At 44.5% G+C, this 22,857-nt stretch overlaps 1 protein-coding gene and 1 long non-coding RNA gene across 9 annotated transcripts in view; both read left to right on the top strand.

Moving 5' to 3' along the window:
* GOLGA2 (golgin A2) overlaps window positions 1-22,857 on the top strand; it is a 124,269-nt gene that overhangs the window by 45,146 nt on the left and 56,266 nt on the right. For all 8 annotated transcript variants that reach the window (XM_037401087.1, XM_037401090.1, XM_037401086.1 and 5 more), the window contains 2 exons: window positions 7,397-7,435; window positions 16,046-16,108. In XM_037401087.1, the coding sequence (XP_037256984.1) occupies window positions 7,397-7,435; window positions 16,046-16,108 (102 nt within the window). The remainder of the gene's footprint in view (window positions 1-7,396; window positions 7,436-16,045; window positions 16,109-22,857) is intronic.
* On the top strand, window positions 4,502-7,203 carry LOC119154076. Its single transcript, XR_005106321.1, has 2 exons — window positions 4,502-4,820; window positions 5,495-7,203. It is a non-coding gene; the product is annotated as an uncharacterized LOC119154076 (long non-coding RNA).

Raw genomic sequence — 22,857 nt, 5'->3', positions numbered from 1 at the left:
TTCAGAACATTCTGAAGGTGCCGGTGTCGGACCTGAAGCGCTCCAATGGGGTAGCCATACCCTCATTGGACAGGGGGAAGGTGAGGCAGTGCTCGTGTCCCTCGCAGTGACTCGCTCTCCCTACTGCATGCTTCAGGTTCTGTTTACACTGACCTCGATTTCTTGGGTGGAGCCTTGTCCTGACATACCCGCTGTCAGTTGCTTGAGTTCTGTTGCTGTTCTTATTAACATGGAGCTAGTTGTTAGCATGCGTTTCCATTGCTCGTAAAGTGCTTGCGCCCTTCTGGGTTGTGTCGAACTGAACGTGTGAAAAAGTGAACCTTGTCAAAACCTCTTCCTCGAGACAGCTGAGCTTTGAGGAAAAGGAGGAATGTGGGGTGAGGCGATAAACTAACTGAGCTGCTGAGGACAACTGCAGTAGGGAGAGGCAGTGTTTTCTTAGTCTGTATTTCTCCCGCTGTGCGTGTCGTTGCTGTATTTCCTAGGGCCTTGTTTCGGAAGGGCATGACTCTGCTGATCTCCAGGCAAGCAGCTGCCCTGAGGAAGCTGTCTAGTTATTCCTGCCAACCCGTTTTACAGCAGGCGATGAAACTTGCGCAGGGGATGTACAGTCTGGCAAGTTCCAGTACTGGGTTTAAATAGGTTTGGGCAGGAAGTCAGATCCTTTGAGTCAAGCGTTTACAGGCTTTAGCGTCTTCATGTTGCCAGGCTTCTGAAGAGGAAAGGGCGGGAACTATGCCAATAAGCAATAGAAACGTGTTCAGGCACAAACATAAAACCCCAGCCTTTTAAAAAAAATTCTTTTCAGGCAGTTTATTTAAATGTAAGGCTTGACCAAATTGTGATAGAAGCTCAGGGAAGTCACATTTGGTAGCCCAGAATTGTCTTCCACTGTTGCTGTAGCAAAGCTCTGATTTTCGTTCCACTTGCATCATTTTGGTAGCTTATTTTCCTACCATTGTTTCAGTTCAGTTGTCGTAAAGTAACTCCTATTTACTACATATCCGTGCGTCTTTTATCAATAAGCGTAACTATAGTAATCACCAGGGGTACCAGTTAGATGCAGTGAAACCTGCAAGACGGAATGGAGTTCACTCTGGTTTGCCTTTGTATTCCTTTTCTCCTTTTTTTGTGTGATAATACAGCAGCCGTTCTGTCCAGCAGACAGGGTGAAAAGCTGAAAGTCCCTCCAGCTGGAGCTTGTACGTGTAGGTTGCGTACCGGTAGAACCCGAGTGACGTGACATACCGTTAGCTCTGAGGGTGCTGGGTGTGCCTGCCTAGCATCAGAAAGCATGTATTTTGACTGGAGTTTTGCTCGTGTCACGGGGATTATTTTCAGTGAATGCTCGTAAGCTCATTTTAAGTTAGACCACAGAGAAAGAGGCTGGTTTCACACTGGAGGGTGAGGTGAAGATGGGTGGTCCAGTGCTGTTGCTGAGCTGGCATTTGGTCTTGCGGTGAAGGCCTACCTGGGTCTGCACTTTTAGTCCTGTTCTGAAAAAGGAGAATTCTGTTCTTCTTGTTTTCCCAGTTTTCTCCCCGCTCTCGTTTTCTTAGCACGGAGAGATACATTTTGATCTGATTGGCTGTTATGTGGACTGTTGTGTCTGGGGTTTCAGAAATCATTTGAAAACTGATCGTGAATTGCAATATGGCATGAAAGGTTTCTTTTTCCAGTTGCCGTCTTGTACAAATCCTGCGTCAGGAAAATGCTGTTCAGAAGCTCACTTGATGCTAATAGGGCAGAAAAGCTGATTGTTGGCATGAGCTTCTGCTGCCATTGGTGTCTTTAATGCGAGGCAGACCCTTCCCATCTCAGCCACTTCAGCTTTCTTGGCTGTGAAACGCAGAAAGCCCAGCAAAATGGGACTCCGTGTGCGAAAGCAAATGGATCAAGCATGGCGTGCCAAGCTGAGCAGAATTACTTTTTTTTGCTATGTTATTAGAACCTCACGATGCATAATTTCCTGAGAAGTGTCTTGTTCCTAATTCTCTCTGATTCCAAAAAATCCAGCTGTTCAAATAGTTTATTGAGTTGTTGGGTTTTTTTTAAATTTATTTCAAAACTGATGGTGGAGGAAGAAGGAAGGTCTTGTGGTTAAGGCACATTACTGTTTTTTGCATCTTGAAGCATTAAGCAAACAGAATGTCGGGACCAGAAGAAATGAAGGAAACATTTTTGACATGTACTGGTGAAGGCATTCCTCTTGTCCATCTGATGTTTCATATTGAGGAGTGTTTGAACCAATAAGGGTGAGGTGACCTGTAGCTGGAAGAAGTAAGGGAATTCCTGACCTTCCTAGGAGCACCTAACATACGTTTTTCCTTGAGAGCACAAGTATCTGTCCTGCGAAAAAGAAACGGAGAAAATTCTGTTTGTTTCCCTCTGCAGTCTTCCACTTTATTGCTTTCCTAAGATGTCTTCACCATTACCGTATTCTTGCTGCTTGATTCACGAGAAAAGTGCTGAGCAGGTAGACGGGGAATGCCAAGAGAGAGATTTCTGGTTCCCTGTGAAGTGCCAAGAAGGAAGTGACTGAAGTAGGAGGGAACCCTTGCAGGTGGCATTGCAAAGAGCTGTGATACATTGGGGGGTTGAATGTTGAAAACGATTATCTCGTTTGTTTTGTAGTGGTTTTAAATTATGGCTTAGCAGAGCTGGATGATGAAATAAATTGCCATGAAACGCTAGAGCACTGCTCTGGGTCTTCATGGCTCTCTGATGCTGTACAAGATAAATGAAGTTGTCGGGTTCACTGTGGGTAGAGGTGTCATCAGATGCTGTTCGTCCTCCCACGAAGGCTGGATGAGAACTTGCATTGCTGCCCAGAAACAGGTTTTTGGCCCTTTTCTGTTTAGTTCCTTCTAGTCATGGGATTCATAGCTCCATGAGGGCCACTGGCACCTGCTCCCAGCCACGCTGAGTTTGGCCTGTTGGTAAATGTCCTCCTTCTAAACTTGTGGTTCATAGCGTGCCGCACATTTCACCAAGATTTACAGGGAGCGTTTGAGTTTGACTCAAAAACCTACCAGTTTTCAGGTAGTCACTGACCTGTTCTTTTCTGTCGTAATCTGCATCCAGCGACCTCTGTTTTCCCCAGATACGTCCTGAAGGTAGCGCTTTTCAGAGCAGAGTGGCCACCATCTGGCTTGGCCCTCGCTCGCTTCTTGGTGTGTCCTTTGCCATTAATCTAGAGTGTGAACTTGAAGAGTTGGGTGACGTTACTGCCCCATGTTAAAGCAGGGAGTTTGATGATGGGACGCTGGTTCTTCAGACTGGCTCTGAGAGGGCACAGGTCTGGGACAGTGTTTGTTTGTGGGTTGACGCAGTCACCTGTTTGCTCTGGGGAGAACACAGGTTCCCTTCCACATGTTTTTACATGATTGATTGTTTACATCTAGTTTTCACAGGCAGATCACAAGGTGACGTCTTGACGTGCGTTTGTTCATTTTGCATGAAGGCTGTAATTCCTGCGATGTGTTTTGTGACAGGCATACTTTGACAGTGATGTTGCCACTCGTAGCGCTGAACAGCTTGCTCCCAATGTCCCTGTGCTATCGAACAGCGACAGTCTACCTAATTGTCGTTCTGTTCTGTCCGCTCCTGGGAGCGTGCAGCTGACACAGGTTTGTGAATTATCATGACTATTGTTATTGAATCATTGAATATTGGTTTGTGATAGCATGGTTTTTTTGAGAAAGATGATCTTCATAAATATGAGACGACTAGTTCAGATTTTCTCCAGTTAAAAACACTACATTCTCCACTCTGCATCTAGTCATGTTCTGTGAGAGCAGAGAGAGCACTAGCATGCACGTGCCCCTGCATTTTCCAGAGCTGTTTTCTTTCCCTTTCTCTCCTGTTAGCAGGGAGTACCCTTAATAAGACAGGTCTCCAGTTAGATCAATCTGTGTTTCCTTTCGGTACTTAAAGATTCAGTTCAGTTTTTTTCCAGCAAAGCGAAGTGTTGATTATGCTGGTAAATAGTAACAGCACACATAAAGCCTGTACCGTTTAGTGTTTCTCCATTCCAGGAAACCTGGGCTCACAGCGCTCAGAAATTATGTGTAAGCCAGGACTGAGGTGGTGGTTTTAAGCTCATGTTTCTCTGGGAAACAGTAATTACTGCTACTGTGGAATCTGAGCCCAGATGTAATCAAGTCTTAGTGACAACATTCACCAATGTGACTCCCATCTTCTTTTACAGGCTTGTAAGTTTTTGTGTTTCAATCCACAGATTCATGAAGCTGAGGATCATAAAAATGCTTTGGATGAGAACAGGTGAGTGTCTGTGTGTGTTTATCAAACAGCTTTGCAACAGGATCCCAACAAATCAAGGCTTTATACCTCCCCAGTGCTGTTCTGATTGGGGCAGTTCTCTGGGAGAAATTGTCATCAGAAGGTCTTCTTTTGTTCCCAGGTCTTTATCATCAACAGAAAGTCTCCGCCAGTTGTCTGAACAACTCAATGGCCTGGTTTCTCAGGTACGGCCTCGTTTTGATCCAATTGTCCTATTAATTCTCTTGATATTTGATGTGGAGCTTTAAGCAGTCAGCTCAAGAAAACACTCTTCAATCTCAGAGGTGTCTGCAGTCATCCTACTAAACAGTATGATATTTAAGCATTGAGAAGCAAAAAAATCCTGGTTTAGAACGCAAACTTTCAGCAGTAGGAAGAAAAGCTGAGTGGGATGAATGGACAGCATGTATTCATGGAAAGATGTATTCTTGATTTAGTGGAAAAGAATCGGAAATCAACCTGCATCATTCACATTAGCTTGTGGCAGAGGGAGTCTGCATCTGTCCTTACCCAGAAAAGTATGTTTTCTGTGTGTGGTAATTTGGAGTGAAAGGTGCTATAAGGAGTGTTATTAGGGTAGTCACTTCTTACGTAGTAGTGACTTGTTGCCTTGGGGAATAAAACTGGCTGACTTGACTGCTTTGCTTGTAGTCTACATCATATGTGAATGGAGAAAGTGGTGTTTCTTCCACAAGTATTAAGGAAATGGAAGTAGGTTGTTCTCAATCTTTGCCCCGCACCACCCCACCCCCCGCCTTTCTTATTTGCTACTGTTGGTAACTGACTGGGACTCTGCTTTCAGCAGTGTTAGCGAGACCTAATTGAATGCACAGTTCTCGTTCATTGCTGTCTAGTGTTGTCTTGTGCTATCATCGGGTAGTTGTGATCAACAGTGGGAGGCAGGTATCGGAGGTGTTTCCAGTTTGGGGACTGGGGATAATCTGGCTTCCGTGCAACGTCCGTTCTTATTTCTGAGTCACTTTTACGTCAAAATGAAGCCTTGGCAGAATGGATAAAATATGTTGATGTCTCAGCTGCTTTTGTTGAAACGGTAGATTTTTGTTTTGTTTGGAGAATCTGATTATCACAGTTTGATAGGATTTATTTTTCTGTCCTTTTTAAGTACTGCTTTTTTCCTCCCCTCCTCCTCTTCGGCTCCTTCCTTTTTCTCCTGTCTGCATGTGCCCATCAGACACGTTACCAGGAGCTGGCAGTAGCCCTGGGTTCCAGCAATCTTAACGAACAAGCAGTTTGTTACACAGATAGAGGAACTGGTAAGAAACAATCCAACCAACCAGTCTGACATGGTGCTTGCTGCTCCTCCAAGCTCTTTGGGTGTCTGCAAAGTTATGGGTTCTCTCCTAGTGCCACAAGGAAGGCTGCTTACACAGCACTCTGTAGGGAACAAAATGAGCTGCACGGAAAACCTGTTAAGGGGCTCAAAGTCTAAGGCCGCTGGTGAATGTATTGGCTCAACTGAGGAACAAGAAACAGAGTTTTGTCGTTTCCATTTAAGTGTGCTCTGTTGATCTCATCAGGCTTTCCCTGGATGATAAGCATCCTGATAAAACAGCTATTTCTGCGCCTGGTCCGAATCCTTGAAACACAGAACTCTGGTGCTGGCAGCAGTGTGAAAACCTGTTTCTGCAGGTGGTGCTGCTGGTCTAACGATATCGGCAGAGTGGGAGCAGTAGGTCTCTGAGAGGGTCTGGGGCTGGTTTCTGATCATATCCTCAGCTTCTCTTGGCACGATGAGTGAACTGCTTTGTCCTGTGACCTGCATGGATTCCCGCTGCTGCTTTTGAGCCTTCAGCTTTAACGCTGCAAGAAATGCAGCCAAGTGGACTTGTTTCAGTCTGACAAGAGCCTTTCTTGTGTGAAATGCTTTTCCCCATTGTGTTCCTCTGTAAAAGTACACTTTTTGCAAAGTTCAGCATTTCCCGGTGTACCCCGTGACCCCCCCTTGTTGTTTGGTTTTGGGGTTTGGGTTATTTTTGTTCCATTCTGTTTCTTTTTGTGTCTTAGCTGGGCTGCAGAGGAACTTGGCATAGTGCATTGCCCACCCAAGATTCTCCTTGTGTGCCTGCTTTTATGCTTGCCTGCAACTGTGTAGGGCCTTTGCTGCATTTGTGGTCTTGCCTTTGCTTTTGCTGGTTATGTTGTGCATGGGCATTGCTAGAATGAAAACCTCTCGCTCATCACTCTTCCGTCTGTAGTCATCTTTCAAAATGCATTGAAGTAGTAGTAGTAGTAAAGAAAGAGCTTGGACAATGCTTGTTTTTTGGGAAGGCAAAAAAGTCCTCCTGCTTATGTAGTTAGTTACGAGGCATCTGTGAAGAAGCTGTCAGGGAGCCAAGAAGCAAATAGCAAACACAGCAGCACAGTTGTGTGGCAGCCTGGGTAGGCAGCTGCCACCTTTGTCTCCTTCACCTCCTATCTAAAGGTGCATTACCTACGGACAACAAATCTCCAAATACTTCACCGCTAAGATGGAAATGGGCTAGGACAGAATTACCCCTTTTCTTTGTATCTGGCTTCAGCTCTCTCATACCACCTCCTGCAGAAGTCTGCCAACACAAGTGCGGCTCTGCATGACTTAAGGCCAGTTCTTCAGCGGAATAAAGGTCTGAGGTCTCAGTTAAAGGAAAAGACTACGTTTTTGTCTGGGTTTTTTGGTTGTGGGTTTTTTTTTATTGGTGGTGTTTTTAAAAAAAACCCAGCATTTCTGGCAGTCATCCCAATACACCAGGATTACTGTGATCAGTTGCACAGATGTGGGGATGCGAGTTTAACTGAAGGTGGTAGATGCTCAGATGTAGACATGGCGGGGTTTCAGCAGCGGTGTTGGAGAACAACTGTGGCAATCTACTGAGCGATGAAAAACATGCCTGGCATATAAAGTACGTTAGTGAGGGCAGCTCCAGATCTCTTATTTTTAATAGCTAAGGTGAACTTCCTAGTCCTCTACAGAAAGGGCAGTGGAAATTCTGTTTGCATGAATTGGGCATGTATCCTACTTTGTTGAAGTGAAAATGTGTTTCAGATGTATGAGAATCTTTTCTCTTGATACTGGTGCATCAATTTTCTTCCACAGAAACAGCAGAACCAGGAGGCAGTGGATCAGCTGGAGAAGGTAAAGTGTGTCCTGTTTTTGGACAGGCAGAAAAATAGTATCTCTTTCTTGGCGCAGTAGAGAGTGTAGTGGGCTGTGGCACAGGCATGTGTGGTCTTGTCTTGTGTTAGATTCAGTTTCATTTGCAGCGTAGGCTTGAATATTTTGACTTCATGCGTTAGGCCTGCCTGGCAGATAGCGTTCTTATTTTGACAAAAGCGAACGTTTAAATACTCCTGTATTAGAGGAGTGCGGTGGAGGCAGGAGAATACAAGTCCTTGCCAGTAGCTTGCATCCAAACACTACTGTATTTATGCTAGCAGTGATTGTGCTGTGCTGTTACTGCCATTCTAGGATGGATGAATGATGAAGTCGTTCAAATAAGGCAAGGCTGAAGTATGTCTTCAAAAATACTGCTGTTGTTTCGATGCTGGAAGTACTACCAATGTATCACTGCTTTTTTAGTTTGACACAAAACAAGGGTTACCTATCTACATTTTTGTGCTAAATAGACATCATTTGTTTATACAGGAGAAGAAGGAGCTGGAAGAGAAATTTTCTGAAGAGCAAGCCGCGCTGAGGGAACAGCTACAGGTGAGGCAGAGCCTCCATTACAGTCATACTGCCTGCCTTCTGCTGTTCTCTGGATTACTGACCATTCGTAGTCTTTACTCGGGAAGCCGCGAGCGCGTTCCTTCAGGAAAACTGGGAGTCAGCCAGACTGTACTTAACTGCACGAGCTCTTTACCTTTACTGGGTTAGCCTTTTGTGGCAACAGTGATGTTGCAATTACAAGCAAAGAAGTTTTGTGCTGAGCCGATTTTCCTTTCCCAAAGGTTCATATCCAGACTATTGGAATTCTAGTTTCCGAGAAGTCTGAGTTGCAGTCGGCACTTGCACCTACTCAGCGAGCTGCACGGGAGAAATCAGGTAATTGACTGTGAGCACTCCAGCTCAAGCTGTTGGTCAAAGTGTGAATTTCAAGCCAGAGGCATGACAGTTGCTGGCAGCCAGCTCACAGCACTCGGCGACTCCTCGGTGGGCAATACTTGGCACCATCGCTGCCTCTGTCGCCAGAGCTGCCCCCAAGTGGGAGCATGTTGATCCCATGGCAGTTGAGGTTCTTTTGTGCATCGCTAAAGCCTTGTCAGCCCTGTTCAGCCCCGGTGACTACCCCAGGCTGTTCCTTTCTGACTTTCTTCTGATCCTTTTAAAACGTAGTTCCCTTTTCTCCACCCTCCCTCCCACACAGCTATCGTGTAAAGGTAGGTTTTACCAAGCCCTTCATTCTGCACCAAGTTTGAGCAACTTCTTCTATTAGAAAGAAAGATCCCAACCAACATATTGCCTATTCTGCAGCGGCAGTTTCATCATCTCCCTCAAAGTGAGGATGGTAGTTACAGAGAGCTTTACTGCCCAGAGCTGCTAGTGAACCACCTGTAGAGCCAGGGGTGGAACTAGGTCTACTGACTTACAAAGCTCTGTGCTGCCTTAAGAGCTTGTTGACAAAGTAGAAAGTGCTGTTCAGCCAGTTCCAAAAAGCTCTTTGTGGTCCAGCCTCAACTCGCTCTGTTCTGACTTGTTCAGGAGAAGCCGAGAGCTTTGCTGCTCGTTTACATTCATCTCGCCAGAGGGAATTGGAGCTGGAACGTACTTTGGCCTCCGTCTCTCTGCAGGAAAAACAGGCAGAGAAGGTAAGAGTCACCTCTGCTTATGCTTCGCCAGGAGTTCTGCCTTTGGCTATTTGCTTGTCCATCCACTAATGCAAAGTCTGTAGTCCCTGCTCAGAGAAGAGGCAGAAAGTAACATTGTTAATTGTTAATTAACCTTGTAAAGCCCTGTGTTCTCCATGGTCAAGGCAAAGTTCATTCAGGTTTCTGTGACCACTAATCATATGGTCCAGTTGCTGTCTTCAGATCCGACACCTCACTTCATTAGTCTTGCCAGCTCCACACAACAGGAGCGCCACCGAGACCTTGTCTCAGGAGGGTCTCCATCAGGCAGACACTTCAGTATTGATATTAACCCAGAAGTCTGCAGAAACGACCTCACGTTCAGTTAGTAGCATTGCGTTTGAAAAGGCTGAGCAGATTTATTCCTGGCAAATTCAGGAGGTTCTAAGCAAACCTGTCCTGAAGGATTTTGCCAAAGTTCTGATGCTTTCCACTTCAGCTGATGTGCTAAAGGTGAAGTATTTTGCTGAAGTCTGCAGCTGAATCAGTCATTTCTTTTTTCTCCAGCGTAATGAAGAGTTAATGAAGGAGCGAGAAGACCTGAAACTGGAGCTGTACAAACAGAGGTAGGTCCATTTACTGCTTGTTACTGCAGAGTAACACTGCTCTTCGCGGTAGAGCCACAAAACATCACAAGGGGCATGCACCACAGGTGGTGACTTGGGAGGCTGGATATTCAACTTAAAAAAAGCGACTGGCTGTGATGTTTCTGTGATTCTGTTACGAGTAGCGGGATTGTAAATATATGACATGTACTTGACCAGACCCATAGTACATACAGTGATGCTGCTTTAATTTTGGTTTGTTTCAGCAAAAGTAGTGAGAAAATAAAGCAGCAGAATGCAGAGCTGTCAGAGAAGATTCGCTGCCTGGTTTCCAAGATCTCAGCTATGGAGTTGGATATGGAGGATTTGCGTAAGAAACTGGACATGGCTGAACGGAGGATCGAACAGGTGACCATACTGCTTCCAGGCTGTAAGGGTAGATCGCACTGACCGCTGTAAGACTTTGCTCCTGAGAGTGGGGGCAAGGCTTAACCCTTGTTCTGAAAGGAAGGCACAAAACCTCATCGAGGCATCCTCTTGGTCAAAGGCCTTCAGCGAGGCCTCTGAGGAACAGAAGGTCTGTTTGAAGGAGCTGGAGCAGTAGACTGAAAGCTGTTGTGACACTGGTCTGCGAAAAGAATGTTGTACAATATGAGAGGGTGACTGAACATACAGGGCGTGACAATACGATGGCTTTTCCTGCTTTGTATCTGTTTGGCATTTTGGTTACGCAGCTGTCATGTGGTCTCACTGAGAAGCCAGTTGAATAGGGGTGGTGTTTGTACCCACCCTTGCAGAAGGTGAATTGGACAATGGTAACTCGAAGGTCAGCTGGGGAAAGTTAAGAGAAGCAGCCAGTTAGGAAGGGAATTCAGGAAGCCAGCTGTTAGCAGTTCAGAGAGCAAGCTTGTGTGAACCTGAGCCTGTGAGGGAAGAAACTGCTCTTTTGTTTATTTTTGGTTTTGTTTTTTTTTCTTCCTCCCCAGTCAGTGGCTTAAGTTACCCTTGAAATAAAGGCAGCTGCTCCTCTTCTGGGAAAAGTACTGTGTGCCAACTGACATGCTCCAGACATTGGCTTTAAATTCCTGATGTGTTTGACAACTTTTAAAATCACAAGCTTGTATACCATCTGATCTGGCTGTATAATACAGACTCTGGAAATGCACAAAGTTTCTGAGCCAGTTTTTTCCCCGCTCACATTTTCTTAGCACGGAGAGATACATTTTGATCTGATTGGCTGTTATGTGGACCGTTGTGTCTGGGGTTTCAGAAATAATTTGAAAACTGATCGTGAATTGCAATATGGCATGAAAGGTTTCTTTTTCCAGTTGCCGTCTTGTACAAATCCTGCGTCAGGAAAATGCTGTTCAGAAGCTCACTTGATGCTAATAGGGCAGAAAAGCTGATTGTTGGCACGAGCTTCTGCTGCCATTGGTGTCTTCATGCGAGGCAGACCCTTCCCATCTCAGCCACTTCAGCTTTCTTGGCTGTGAAACACAGAAAGCCCAGCAAAACGGGACTCCGTGTGCGAAAGCAAATGGATCAAGCATGGCGTGCCAAGCTGAGCAGAATTACTTTTTTTTGCTATGTTATTAGAACCTCACGATGCATAATTTCCTGAGAAGTGTCTTGTTCCTAATTCTCTCTGTTTCCAACAAATCCAGCTGTTCAAATAGTTTATTGAGTTGTTGTTTTTTTTTTAAATTTATTTCAAAACTGTTGGTGGAGGAAGAAGGAAGGTCTTGTGGTTAAGGCACATTACTGTTTTTTGCATCTTGAAGCGTTAAGCAAACAGAATGTCTGGACCAGAAGAAATGAAGGAAACATTTTTGACATGTACTGGTGAAGGCATTCCTCTTGTCCATCTGATGTTTCATATTGAGGAGTGTTTGAACCAATAAGGGTGAGGTGACCTGTAGCTGGAAGAAGTAAGGGAATTCCTGACCTTCCTAGGAGCACCTAACATACGTTTTTCCTTGAGAGCACAAGTATCTGTCCTGCGAAAAAGAAACGGAGAAAATTCTGTTTGTTTCCCTCTGCAGTCTTCCACTTTATTGCTTTCCTAAGATGTCTTCACCATTACCGTATTCTTGCTGCTTGATTCACGAGAAAAGTGCTGAGCAGGTAGACGGGGAATGCCAAGAGAGAGATTTCTGGTTCCCTGTGAAGTGCCAAGAAGGAAGTGACTGAAGTAGGAGGGAACCCTTGCAGGTGGCATTGCAAAGAGCTGTGATACATTGGGGGGTTGAATGTTGAAAACGATTATCTCGTTTGTTTTGTAGTGGTTTTAAATTATGGCTTAGCAGAGCTGGATGATGAAATAAATTGCCATGAAACGCTAGAGCACTGCTCTGGGTCTTCATGGCTCTCTGATGCTGTACAAGATAAATGAAGTTGTCGGGTTCACTGTGGGTAGAGGTGTCGTCAGATGCTGTTCGTCCTCCCACGAAGGCTGGATGAGAACTTGCATTGCTGCCCAGAAACAGGTTTTTGGCCCTTTTCCGTTTAGTTTCTTCTAGTCATGGGATTCATAGCTCCATGAGGGCCACTGGCACCTGCTCCCAGCCACGCTGAGTTTGGCCTGTTGGTAAATGTCCTCCTTCTAAACTTGTGGTTCATAGCGTGCCGCACATTTCACCAAGATTTACAGGGAGCGTTTGAGTTTGACTCAAAAACCTACCAGTTTTCAGGTAGTCACTGACCTGTTCTTTTCTGTCGTAATCTGCATCCAGCGACCTCTGTTTTCCCCAGATATGTCCTGAAGGTAGCGCTTTTCAGAGCAGAGTGGCCACCATCTGGCTTGGCCCTCGCTCGCTTCTTGGTGTGTCCTTTGCCATTAATCTAGAGTGTGAACTTGAAGAGTTGGGTCATGTTACTGCCCCATGTTTTCGGGTACGGCCTCGTTTTGATCCATTTGTCCTATTAATTCTCTTGATATTTGATGTGGAGCTTTAAGCAGTCAGCTCAAGAAAACACTCTTCAATCTCAGAGGTGTCTGCAGTCATCCTACTAAACAATATAGTATTTAAGCATTGAGAAGCAAAAAAATCCTGGTTTAGAACGCAAACTTTCAGCAGTAGGAAGAAAAGCTGAGTGGGATGAATGGACAGCATGTATTCATGGAAAGATGTATTCTTGATTTAGTGGAAAAGAATCGGAAATCAACCTGCATCATTCACATTAGCTTGTGGCAGAGGGAGTCTGCATCTGTCCTTACCCGGAAAAGTATGTTTTCTGTGTGTGGTAATTTGGAGTGAAAGGTGCTATAAGGAGTGTTATTAGGGTTGTCACTTCTTACGTAGTAGTGACTTGTTGCCTTGGGGAATAAAACTGGCTGACTTGACTGCTTTGCTTGTAGTCTACATCATATGTGAATGGGGAAAGTGCTGTTTCTTCCACAAGTATTAAGGAAATGGAAGTAGGTTGTTCTCAATCTTTGCCCCGCACCACCCCACCCCCCGCCTTTCTTATTTGCTACTGTTGGTAACTGACTGGGACTCTGCTTTCAGCAGTGTTAGCGAGACCTAATTGAATGCACAGTTCTCGTTCATTGCTGTCTAGTGTTGTCTTGTGCTATCATCGGGTAGTTGTGATCAACAGTGGGAGGCAGGTATCGGAGGTGTTTCCAGTTTGGGGACTGGGGATAATCTGGCTTCTGTTCAACTGCCGTTCTTATTTCTGAGTCACTTTTACGTCAAAATGAAGCCTTGGCAGAATGGATAAAATATGTTGATGTCTCAGCTGCTTTTGTTGAAACGGTAAATTTTTGTTTTGTTTGGAGAATCTGATTATCACAGTTTGATAGGATTTATTTTTCTGTCCTTTTTAAGTACTGCTTTTTTCCTCCCCTCCTCCTCTTCGGCTCCTTCCTTTTTCTCCTGTCTGCATGTGCCCATCAGACACGTTACCAGGAGCTGGCAGTAGCCCTGGGTTCCAGCAATCTTAACGAACAAGCAGTTTGTTACACAGATAGAGGAACTGGTAAGAAACAATCCAACCAACCAGTCTGACATGGTGCTTGCTGCTCCTCCAAGCCCTTTGGGTGTCTGCAAAGTTATGGGTTCTCTCCTAGTGCCACAAGGAAGGCTGCTTACACAGCACTCTGTAGGGAACAAAATGAGCTGCACGGAAAACCTGTTAAGGGGCTCAAAGTCTAAGGCCGCTGGTGAATGTATTGGCTCAACTGAGGAACAAGAAACAGAGTTTTGTCGTTTCCATTTAAGTGTGCTCTGTTGATCTCATCAGGCTTTCCCTGGATGATAAGCATCCTGATAAAACAGCTATTTCTGCGCCTGTCCGAATCCTTGAAACACAGAATTCTGGTGCTGGCAGCAGTGTGAAAACCTGTTTCTGCAGGTGGTGGAGCTGATCTAACGATATCGGCAGAGTGGGAGCAGTAGGTCTCTGAGAGGGTCTGGGGCTGGTTTCTGATCATATCCTCAGCTTCCCTTGGCACGATGAGTGAACTGCTTTGTCCTGTGACCTGCATGGATTCCCGCTGCTGCTTTTGAGCCTTCAGCTTTAACGCTGCAAGAAATGCAGCCAAGTGGACTTGTTTCAGTCTGACAAGAGCCTTTCTTGTGTAAAATGCTTTTCCCCATTGTGTTCCTCTGTAAAAGTACACTTTTTGCAAAGTTCAGCATTTCCCGGTGTACCCCGTGACCCCCCCTTGTTGTTTGGTTTTGGGGTTTGGGTTATTTTTGTTCCATTCTGTTTCTTTTTGTGTCTTAGCTGGGCTGCAGAGGAACTTGGCATAGTGCATTGCCCACCCAAGCCTCTCCTTGTGTGCCTGCTTTTATGCTTGCCTGCAACTGTGTAGGGCCTTTGCTGCATTTGTGGTCTTGCCTTTGCTTTTGCTGGTTATGTTGTGCATGGGCATTGCTAGAATGAAAACCTCTCGCTCATCGCTCTTCCGTCTGTAGTCATCTTTCAAAATGCATTGAAGTAGTAGTAGTAGTAGTAAAGAAAGAGAGCTTGGACAATGCTTGTTCTTTGGGAAGGCAAAAAAGTCCTCCTGCTTATGTAGTTAGTTACGAGGCATCTGTGAAGAAGCTGTCAGGGAGCCAAGAAGCAAATAGCAAACACAGCAGCACAGTTGTGTGGCAGCCTGGGTAGGCAGCTGCCACCTTTGTCTCCTTCACCTCATATCTAAAGGTGCATTACCTACGGACAACAAATCTCCAAATACTTCACCGCTAAGATGGAAATGGGCTAGGACAGAATTACCCCTTTTCTTTGTATCTGGCTTCAGCGCTCTCATACCACCTCCTGCAGAAGTGTGCCAACACAAGTGCAGCTCTGCATGACTTAAGGCCAGTTCTTCAGTGGAAGAAAGGTCTGAGGTCTCAGTTAAAGGAAAAGACTATGTTTTTGTCTGGGTTTTTTGCGGTTTTTATTTTGTTTATTGGTGGTGTTTTTAAAAAAAACCAGCATTGCTGGCAATCATCCCAATACACCAGGATTACTGCGATCAGTTGCACAGATGTGGGGATGCGAGTTTAACTGAAGGTGGTAGATGCTCAGATGTAGACATGGCGGGGTTTCAGCAGCGGTGTTGGAGAACAACTGTGGTAATCTACTGAGCGATGAAAAAGATGCCTGGCATATAAAGTACATTAGTGAAGGCAGCTCCAGATCTCTTATTTTTAATAGCTAAGGTGAACTTCCTAGTCCTCTACAGAAAGGGCAGTGGAAATTCTGTTTGCATGAATTGGGCATGTATCCTACTTTGTTGAAGTGAAAATGTGTTTCAGATGTATGAGAATCTTTTCTCTTGATACTGGTGCATTACTTTTCTTCCACAGAAACAGCAGAACCAGGAGGCAGTGGATCAGCTGGAGAAGGTAAAGTGTGTCCTGTTTTTGGACAGGCAGAAAAATAGTATCTCGTTCTTGGCGCAGTAGAGAGTGTAGTGGGCTGTGGCACAGGCATGTGTGGTCTTGTCTTGTGTTAGATTCAGTTTCATTTGCAGCGTAGGCTTGAATATTTTGACTTCATGCTTTAGGCCTGCCTGGCAGATAGCGTTCTTATTTTGACAAAAGCGAACGTTTAAATACTCCTGTCTTAGAGGATTGTGGTGGAGGCAGGAGAATACAAGTCCTTGCCAGTAGCTTGCATCCAAACACTACCGTATTTATGCTAGCAGTGATTGTGCTGTGCTGTTACTGCCATTCTAGGATGGATGAATAATGAAGTCGTTCAAATAAGGCAAGGCTGAAGTATGTCTTCAAAAATACTGCTGTCGTTTCGATGCTGGAAGTACTACCAATGTATCACTGCTTTTTTAGTTTGACACAAAACAAGGGTTACCTATCTACATTTTTGTGCTAAATAGACATCATTTGTTTATACAGGAAAAGATGGAGCTGGAAGAGAAATTTTCTGAAGAGCAAGCCGCGCTGAGGGAACAGCTACAGGTGAGGCAGAGCCTCCATTACAGTCATACTGCCTGCCTTCTGCTGTTCTCTGGATTACTGACCATTCGTAGTCTTTACTTGGGAAGCCGCGAGCGCGTTCCTTCAGGAAAACTGGGAGTCAGCCAGACTGTACTTAACTGCACGAGCTCTTTACCTTTACTGGGTTAGCCTTTTGTGGCAACAGTGATGTTGCAATTACAAGCAAAGAAGTTTTGTGCTGAGCCGATTTTCCTTTCCCAAAGGTTCATATCCAGACTATTGGAATTCTAGTTTCCGAGAAGTCTGAGTGTCAGACGGCACTTGCACCTACTCAGCGAGCTGCACGGGAGAAATCAGGTAATTGACTGTGAGCACTCCAGCTCAAGCTGTTGGTCAAAGTGTGAATTTCAAGCCAGAGGCATGACAGTTGCTGGCAGCCAGCTCACAGCACTCGGCGACTCCTCGGTGGGCAATACTTGGCACCATCGCTGCCTCTGTCACCAGAGCTGCCCCCAAGTGGGAGCATGTTGATTCCATGGCAGTTGAGGTTCTTTTGTGCATCGCTAAAGCCTTGTCAGCCCTGTTCAGCCCCGGTGACTACCCCAGGCTGTTCCTTTCTGACTTTCTTCTGATCCTTTTAAAACGTAGTTCCCTTTTCTCCACCCTCCCTCCCACACAGCTATCGTGTAAAGGTAGGTTTTACCCGAGCCCTTCATTCTGCACCAAGTTTGAGCAACTTCTTCTATTAGAAAGAAAGATCCCAACCAACATATTGCCTATTCTGCAGCGGCAGTTTCATCATCTCCCTCAAAGTGAGGATGGTAGTTACAGAGAGCTTTACTGCCCAGAGCTGCTAGTGAACCACCTGTAGAGCCAGGGGTGGAACTAGGTCTACTGACTTACAAAGCTCTGTGCTGCCTTAAGAGCTTGTTGACAAAGCAGAAAGTGCTGTTCAGCCAGTTCCAAAAAGCTCTTTGTGGTCCAGCCTCAACTCGCTCTGTTCTGACTTGTTCAGGAGAAGCCGAGAGCTTTGCTGCTCGTTTACGTTCATCTCGCCAGAGGGAATTGGAGCTGGAACGTACTTTGGCCTCCGTCTCTCTGCAGGAAAAACAGGCAGAGAAGGTAAGAGTCACCTATGCTTATGCTTCACCAGGAGCTCTGCCTTTGGCTATTTGCTTGTCCATCCACTAATGCAAAGTCTGTAGTCCCTGCTCAGAGAAGAGGCAGAAAGTAACATTGTTAATTGTTAATTAACCTTGTAAAGCCCTGTGTTCTCCATGGTCAAGGCAAATGTCATTCAGGTTTCTGTGACCACTAATCATATGGTCCAGTTGCTGTCTTCAGATCTGGCACCTCACTTCATTAGTCTTGCCAGCTCCACACAACAGGAGCGCCACCGAGACCTTGTCTCAGGAGGGTCTCCATCAAGCAGACACTTCAGTATTGATATTAACCCAGAAGTCTGCAGAAATGACCTCACGTTCAGTTAGTAGCATTGCGTTTGAAAAGGCTGAGCAGATTTATTCCTGGCAAATTCAGGAGGTTCTAAGCAAACCTGTCCTGAAGGATTTTGCCAAAGTTCTGATGCTTTCCACTTCAGCTGATCTGCTAAAGGTGAAGTATTTTGCTGAAGTCTGCAGCTGAATCAGTCATTTCTTTTTTTTCTCCAGCGTAATGAAGAGTTAATGAAGGAGCGAGAAGACCTGAAACTGGAGCTGTACAAACAGAGGTAGGTCCATTTACTGCTTGTTACTGCAGAGTAACACTGCTCTTCGCGGTAGAGCCACAAAACATCACAAGGGGCATGCACCACAGGTGGTGACTTGGGAGGCTGGATATTCAACTTAAAAAAAGTGACTGGATGTGATGTTTCTGTGATTCTTACTGTTACATATAGCTGGATTGTAAATGTATGACATGTACTTGACCAGACCCATAGTACATACAGTGATGCTGCTTTAATTTTGGTTTGTTTCAGCAAAAGTAGTGAGAAAATAAAGCAGCAGAATGCAGAGCTGTCAGAGAAGATTCGCTGCCTGGTTTCCAAGATCTCAGCTATGGAGTTGTATATGGAGGATTTGCGTAAGAAACTGGACATGGCTGAACGGATGATCCAACAGGTGACCATACTGCTTCCAGGCTGTGAGGGTAGATCACACTGACCGTTGTAAGACTTTGCTCCTGAGAGTGGGGGCAAGGCTTAACTCTTGTTCTGAAAGGAAGGCACAAAACCTCATCGAGGCATCCTCTTGGTCAAAGGCCTTCAGCGAGGCCTCTGAGGAACAGAAGGTCTGTTTGAAGGAGCTGGAGCAGTAGACTGAAAGCTGTTGTGACGCTGGTCTGCGAAAAGAATGTTGTACAATATGAGAGGGTGACTGAACATACAGGGCGTGACAATACAATGGCTTTTCCTGCTTTGTATCTGTTTGGCATTTTGGTTACGCAGCTGTCTCGTGGTCTCACTGAGAAGCCAGTTGAATAGGGGTGGTGTTTGTACCCACCCTTGCAGAAGGTGAATTGGACAATGGTAACTCAAAGGTCAGCTGGGGAAAGTTAAGAGAAGCAGCCAGTTAGGAAGGGAATTCAGGAAGCCAGCTGTTAGCAGTTCAGAGAGCAAGCTTGTGTGAACCTGAGCCTGTGAGGGAAGAAACTGCTCTTTTGTTTATTTTTGGTTTTGTTTTTTTTTTCTTCCTCCCCAGTCAGTGGCTTAAGTTACCCTTGAAATAAAGGCAGCTGCTCCTCTTCTGGGAAAAGTACTGTGTGCCAACTGACATGCTCCAGACATTGGCTTTAAATTCCTGACGTGTTTGACAACTTTTAAAATCACAAGCTTGTATACCATCTGATCTGGCTGTGTAATACAGACTCTGGAAATGCACAAAGTTTCTGAGCCAGATTTTTAAATTAAGAGAATAGGTTTTAATCAAACAAATAGTGAATATAAAATTGGTAGGGAGGAGCTGTCTAGTTCAGCCTGTTTTACAGGGCTAAAATCCAAGCTTTTTCATTTTAATCTCCTTCTCCCTCTCCTTTTTTTTCTTTTTCATTGAACATCACCGTGTGTTGGAGCACTTTAAGGTTGCAACATGGATCATGTGGCAGGATGCTATCAGGGGAAAGGCTATGCAGAAGTGGCATGTTAACATTTTGCCATAACTTTTTGTTTTTTCTTGGCAGTTCTCAAGTCAGGCAGGGAGTCTGGATGCAAAGCAGCAGTTGCAGGTGGCACTGGAGAAGGCAGGCCTGTTAACCCAGGTTGCTCAGGGGTTGTACGAAATGACATCCACATCTTCATGTCTGTAGAGAACTTGTGTGGCAGAAGAATGCAGGCCTGAGCTTTGCGTTGACACTGGTTTCTTCAGGCTTTATCCCTGAAGCAGTCACTGCCAAATTTATTTAGCCAATGTGATTTTCTTTGTGTTTTATTTTGTTTTGAACAGCTCTCGGAGTCAGTTCACCAGCTCCAGGCAGAAAGAGATCAGTATGTAGAGAAACTGAAGGAGGAGCAGAGCATTTGGCAGCAGCAGGTGCAGCAGCTCTCTGAACAGGTAACACCAGGGGCAGCATCACAGCTGCTTTAGACAAACACAGGCAGGAGTGAATGCACCATGAACATTGTTTTAACTTTTATTGTGTGGCCTTGCAGGTCCATGCAATGGCAGATGAGAAGGAGGAGCATATGGCCCGAGGAGATGATGACGTGGACTCCTGAGTTCGACCAGAAGACCTTATTATAAGCGTGGGTTCAGGACTAATAAAATCCTCGTTTGCTGTTCACGCGCCCCATACTAAAGTATCGTTGGTTCACACAAGTCTTGGCTACATAGAATTGGTTAATTACTAAGCTGCAAATGCACTGAACCTCTTGCATTTTTTTTTCTCTCTTCTTTCTTATCTCTGTGAGTTTCATGTTCTCAGCCAGCCGCCGAGATGTGGCATCGCGCATCCGCTCTGGCCTTGCTTCATATCGCGTCTTCCTTCCAGGCGTTCAGCCAACCTTATCTTACTTTCTCTCTTCTTTAGCCTTCAAGGCCCTTCACAGGCATCGTAGCCTCCAGCACTGGACATAAAGCTCTCTACACTTCCCCCGTCTTTATTTTGAACAGAAACAACATTAGAGGTTAAACTACTTTTGAATCATAGATCTTACACAGTTCAGCGTACAGGGAATAATGGTCAATATAAGTACAATTAGCAATAACAGTATTCCTCTGCGAGTTGTAAACTCCTGCAACCATCTGGTGGTTCCCCAAGACTTGAAAAGATTCCGCAAACCAATCTCCCAATAGTCATGCTGTGAGCCCTGTGACATGTCCTTCAATTTTTGTAACTGAGTGTGAATCGATGCGGAATGGCCCGGAAGGTTCATACAACACATTCCTTAGTGCTGTGCACTGTAGGCTACTGCAGAGGAACGAGCTGGGTTAATTAGCATTGATAATATACAGCCGTGGGCTGGCTTCAGGGGCGGGTGGGTTGGCTGGTGTAGACAAGGTGCAGCTGTGGCTGGTTCTGTGAAGCGGTTGGGCAGCCGAGGAAGAGAGGGCAGCCAAGGAAGAGAGGGGAGGAAGAAGCAGAGAGGGTGAGTGTGCCCTGGATGAGTCAAGACGAGACGAGAAGGCAGCAGAGGGACTGCCATGAAAAGTGTGGTGGTAAAAGACCTTGTTGCAGCTGGCTAGTTTGGAGAGTGCTGTGGCAGGCTACTCGCTGCTGTTCACTTAGCTTCTACAGGTGAGATCACATTCCTCCTTTCTTTCTGTCTCATCCTGGTTTCTTCTCATACTCCCTCAAAGTTATTTGGCTCTTTGCTGCAGGTTCTCAGCTGCACATTATCAATGTCAAAACAACCCACTGTCTCTGTTCTCTACAATTCACCCCTGTTTGTGGTTTGTGGTTTTGTTTCTTTGTTGGTTTTTATTTTGTAAAAGGTTGCTTTACCATGTTATGGAATTTTCATCCCTTTTTCTTTTGTTTTCTGTCTCATTACTTAATTACCAATTTTGGCCTTATTTTATGTGTACATTTGTACATTTCAATCAGGTTCACAAAATGTTAAAGTTGTTATCGGTGCATTTCATACAGAGGTCAACATACAGGTTTATGATTATTTACAAGAACATGCAATAAGCTATGGAAATTGTATGAAAATATTTTTCAGAAACTTCTAATCAAATAAATGAGCATGAGAAATTGTGTTTAACTTGTAAATTCTACGTATAAGCTGTTAAGAAACATTTTCTATCCTAAAATGAATAGATAAAACCTACTTAAAAGCTCTTGAAATCTTGCCCTTGGGCGAGTGTTCCGCTGTGCCTCCATTCTAAAGCATGGAAGTGGAAATTGTGTGGAGCAAAGTTTTACTTTAAATAACTGCTCAACTGTTATTGCTGCTGTTCAAAGAACCTGAAAGCATACAGTGAAGACTTGGAACTAAACAAACATCTGAGTGGACACCTCTAGATTGTTACTGGAATTAAATGCAGAAGTTAACTATAAAAGTTTCTCAAAATGTTCTGGATGCTTTGTGTTGGTTGTTTATAGATAGATATATAAAACTATACACAAACAGGGAAATAAAAAAAGCTTAAAAAATAGGGAAAGATAATCGTATACAGTATTTATAGCTTAGTCACCTTTTTTTTTCAAAAAAAATTGTAGATAAACTATTACCTGAACATGCAGTACATCCACAACTCTGAATTAATACCGGTTTTGTAGTGTGATATAGTCCTGTATGAACCATAAATCAACTACGTGTTAAATCACTCTTCTCCATCGCTGTTGTCACTATCTTTGAGCTTCGTACAATGCCTAGGTCGCTATCCTTTAGCTTAGGGAACTTAACCAGGTGAAAATGCAAGCATCTATTTCTAAGACAAATTTGCAGAATGCAGTTTAGCCACAAGTCACTTTATGGAGAGATACTATGTTGTATGGCGTATAATCTATGAGAATGAGAAAATGGTGTTCCTGAAGAGACACTTCTCTAGATCGTTACTTTGGAACGGGTTTTGCACCTGCTATACTGCAAGAATCCCCTAAGCAGTGATGTATCTTTGTGGACTTTGAGATATCTGTGTGATTAGGTTTAAGCTTAACACGCAAACTGATTTCAAGTACAACTCTAGGCACAAGCGTGGGAAAGAGCATGCTGTCGGACACAATCTTTCTCGCTTACAAGGTATCAAATGGTACGTTACTCAAGTTAAAGTCTAACTTCTATGACAACTTCATTTTCACCAAAGGAGCTGCAGTTAAGTACACAAACTAATGCAGCTCAACTGAAGTTTCACCACTGCGACGGAGTACAGAATACTTTTCCCACCGACCTTAAGGTTGCGGTGGTGGTGATGAAGGGGTGACAGATACTTGACTTTTAACCCAAAACAATTTTCAGCTGTGTTAAATTCACCTGTACACAAAGACATGTTATTCCTTCTGAGCAACAGCTGAGGATTTGAACAGTCTGTTTTCACCTTGAGCTGTTCCCAATGTAGAGGTTATGAAAAAAGAAATAATTCAAAGGTATTCTGTCAGTGTGCTGATGCAGTTTGTTTTAAATTCTGGTCACGCTGAAATAGATGTTCTAGCATTCATATAGTAGCACTCCATTACAACTTATGAACAAAATTCAGAAGTTCATCTTATCTCAAATTTCTTGGAATTCATAGGTTGCAGTCTTATTAAAGTCACTTTTTTTTTTTTTTTTTTTGTCTTTTTGTTTTTTTTTTTTTTGTTTTTCTTTTTTTTTTTTTTCTTTTTTTTGTTCT

This window comes from Falco rusticolus, chromosome 9 (genome assembly GCF_015220075.1).
Source record: "Falco rusticolus isolate bFalRus1 chromosome 9, bFalRus1.pri, whole genome shotgun sequence".
Lineage (NCBI taxonomy): Eukaryota > Metazoa > Chordata > Aves > Falconiformes > Falconidae > Falco > Falco rusticolus.
This window is presented reverse-complemented; position numbering and strand designations above follow the sequence as displayed.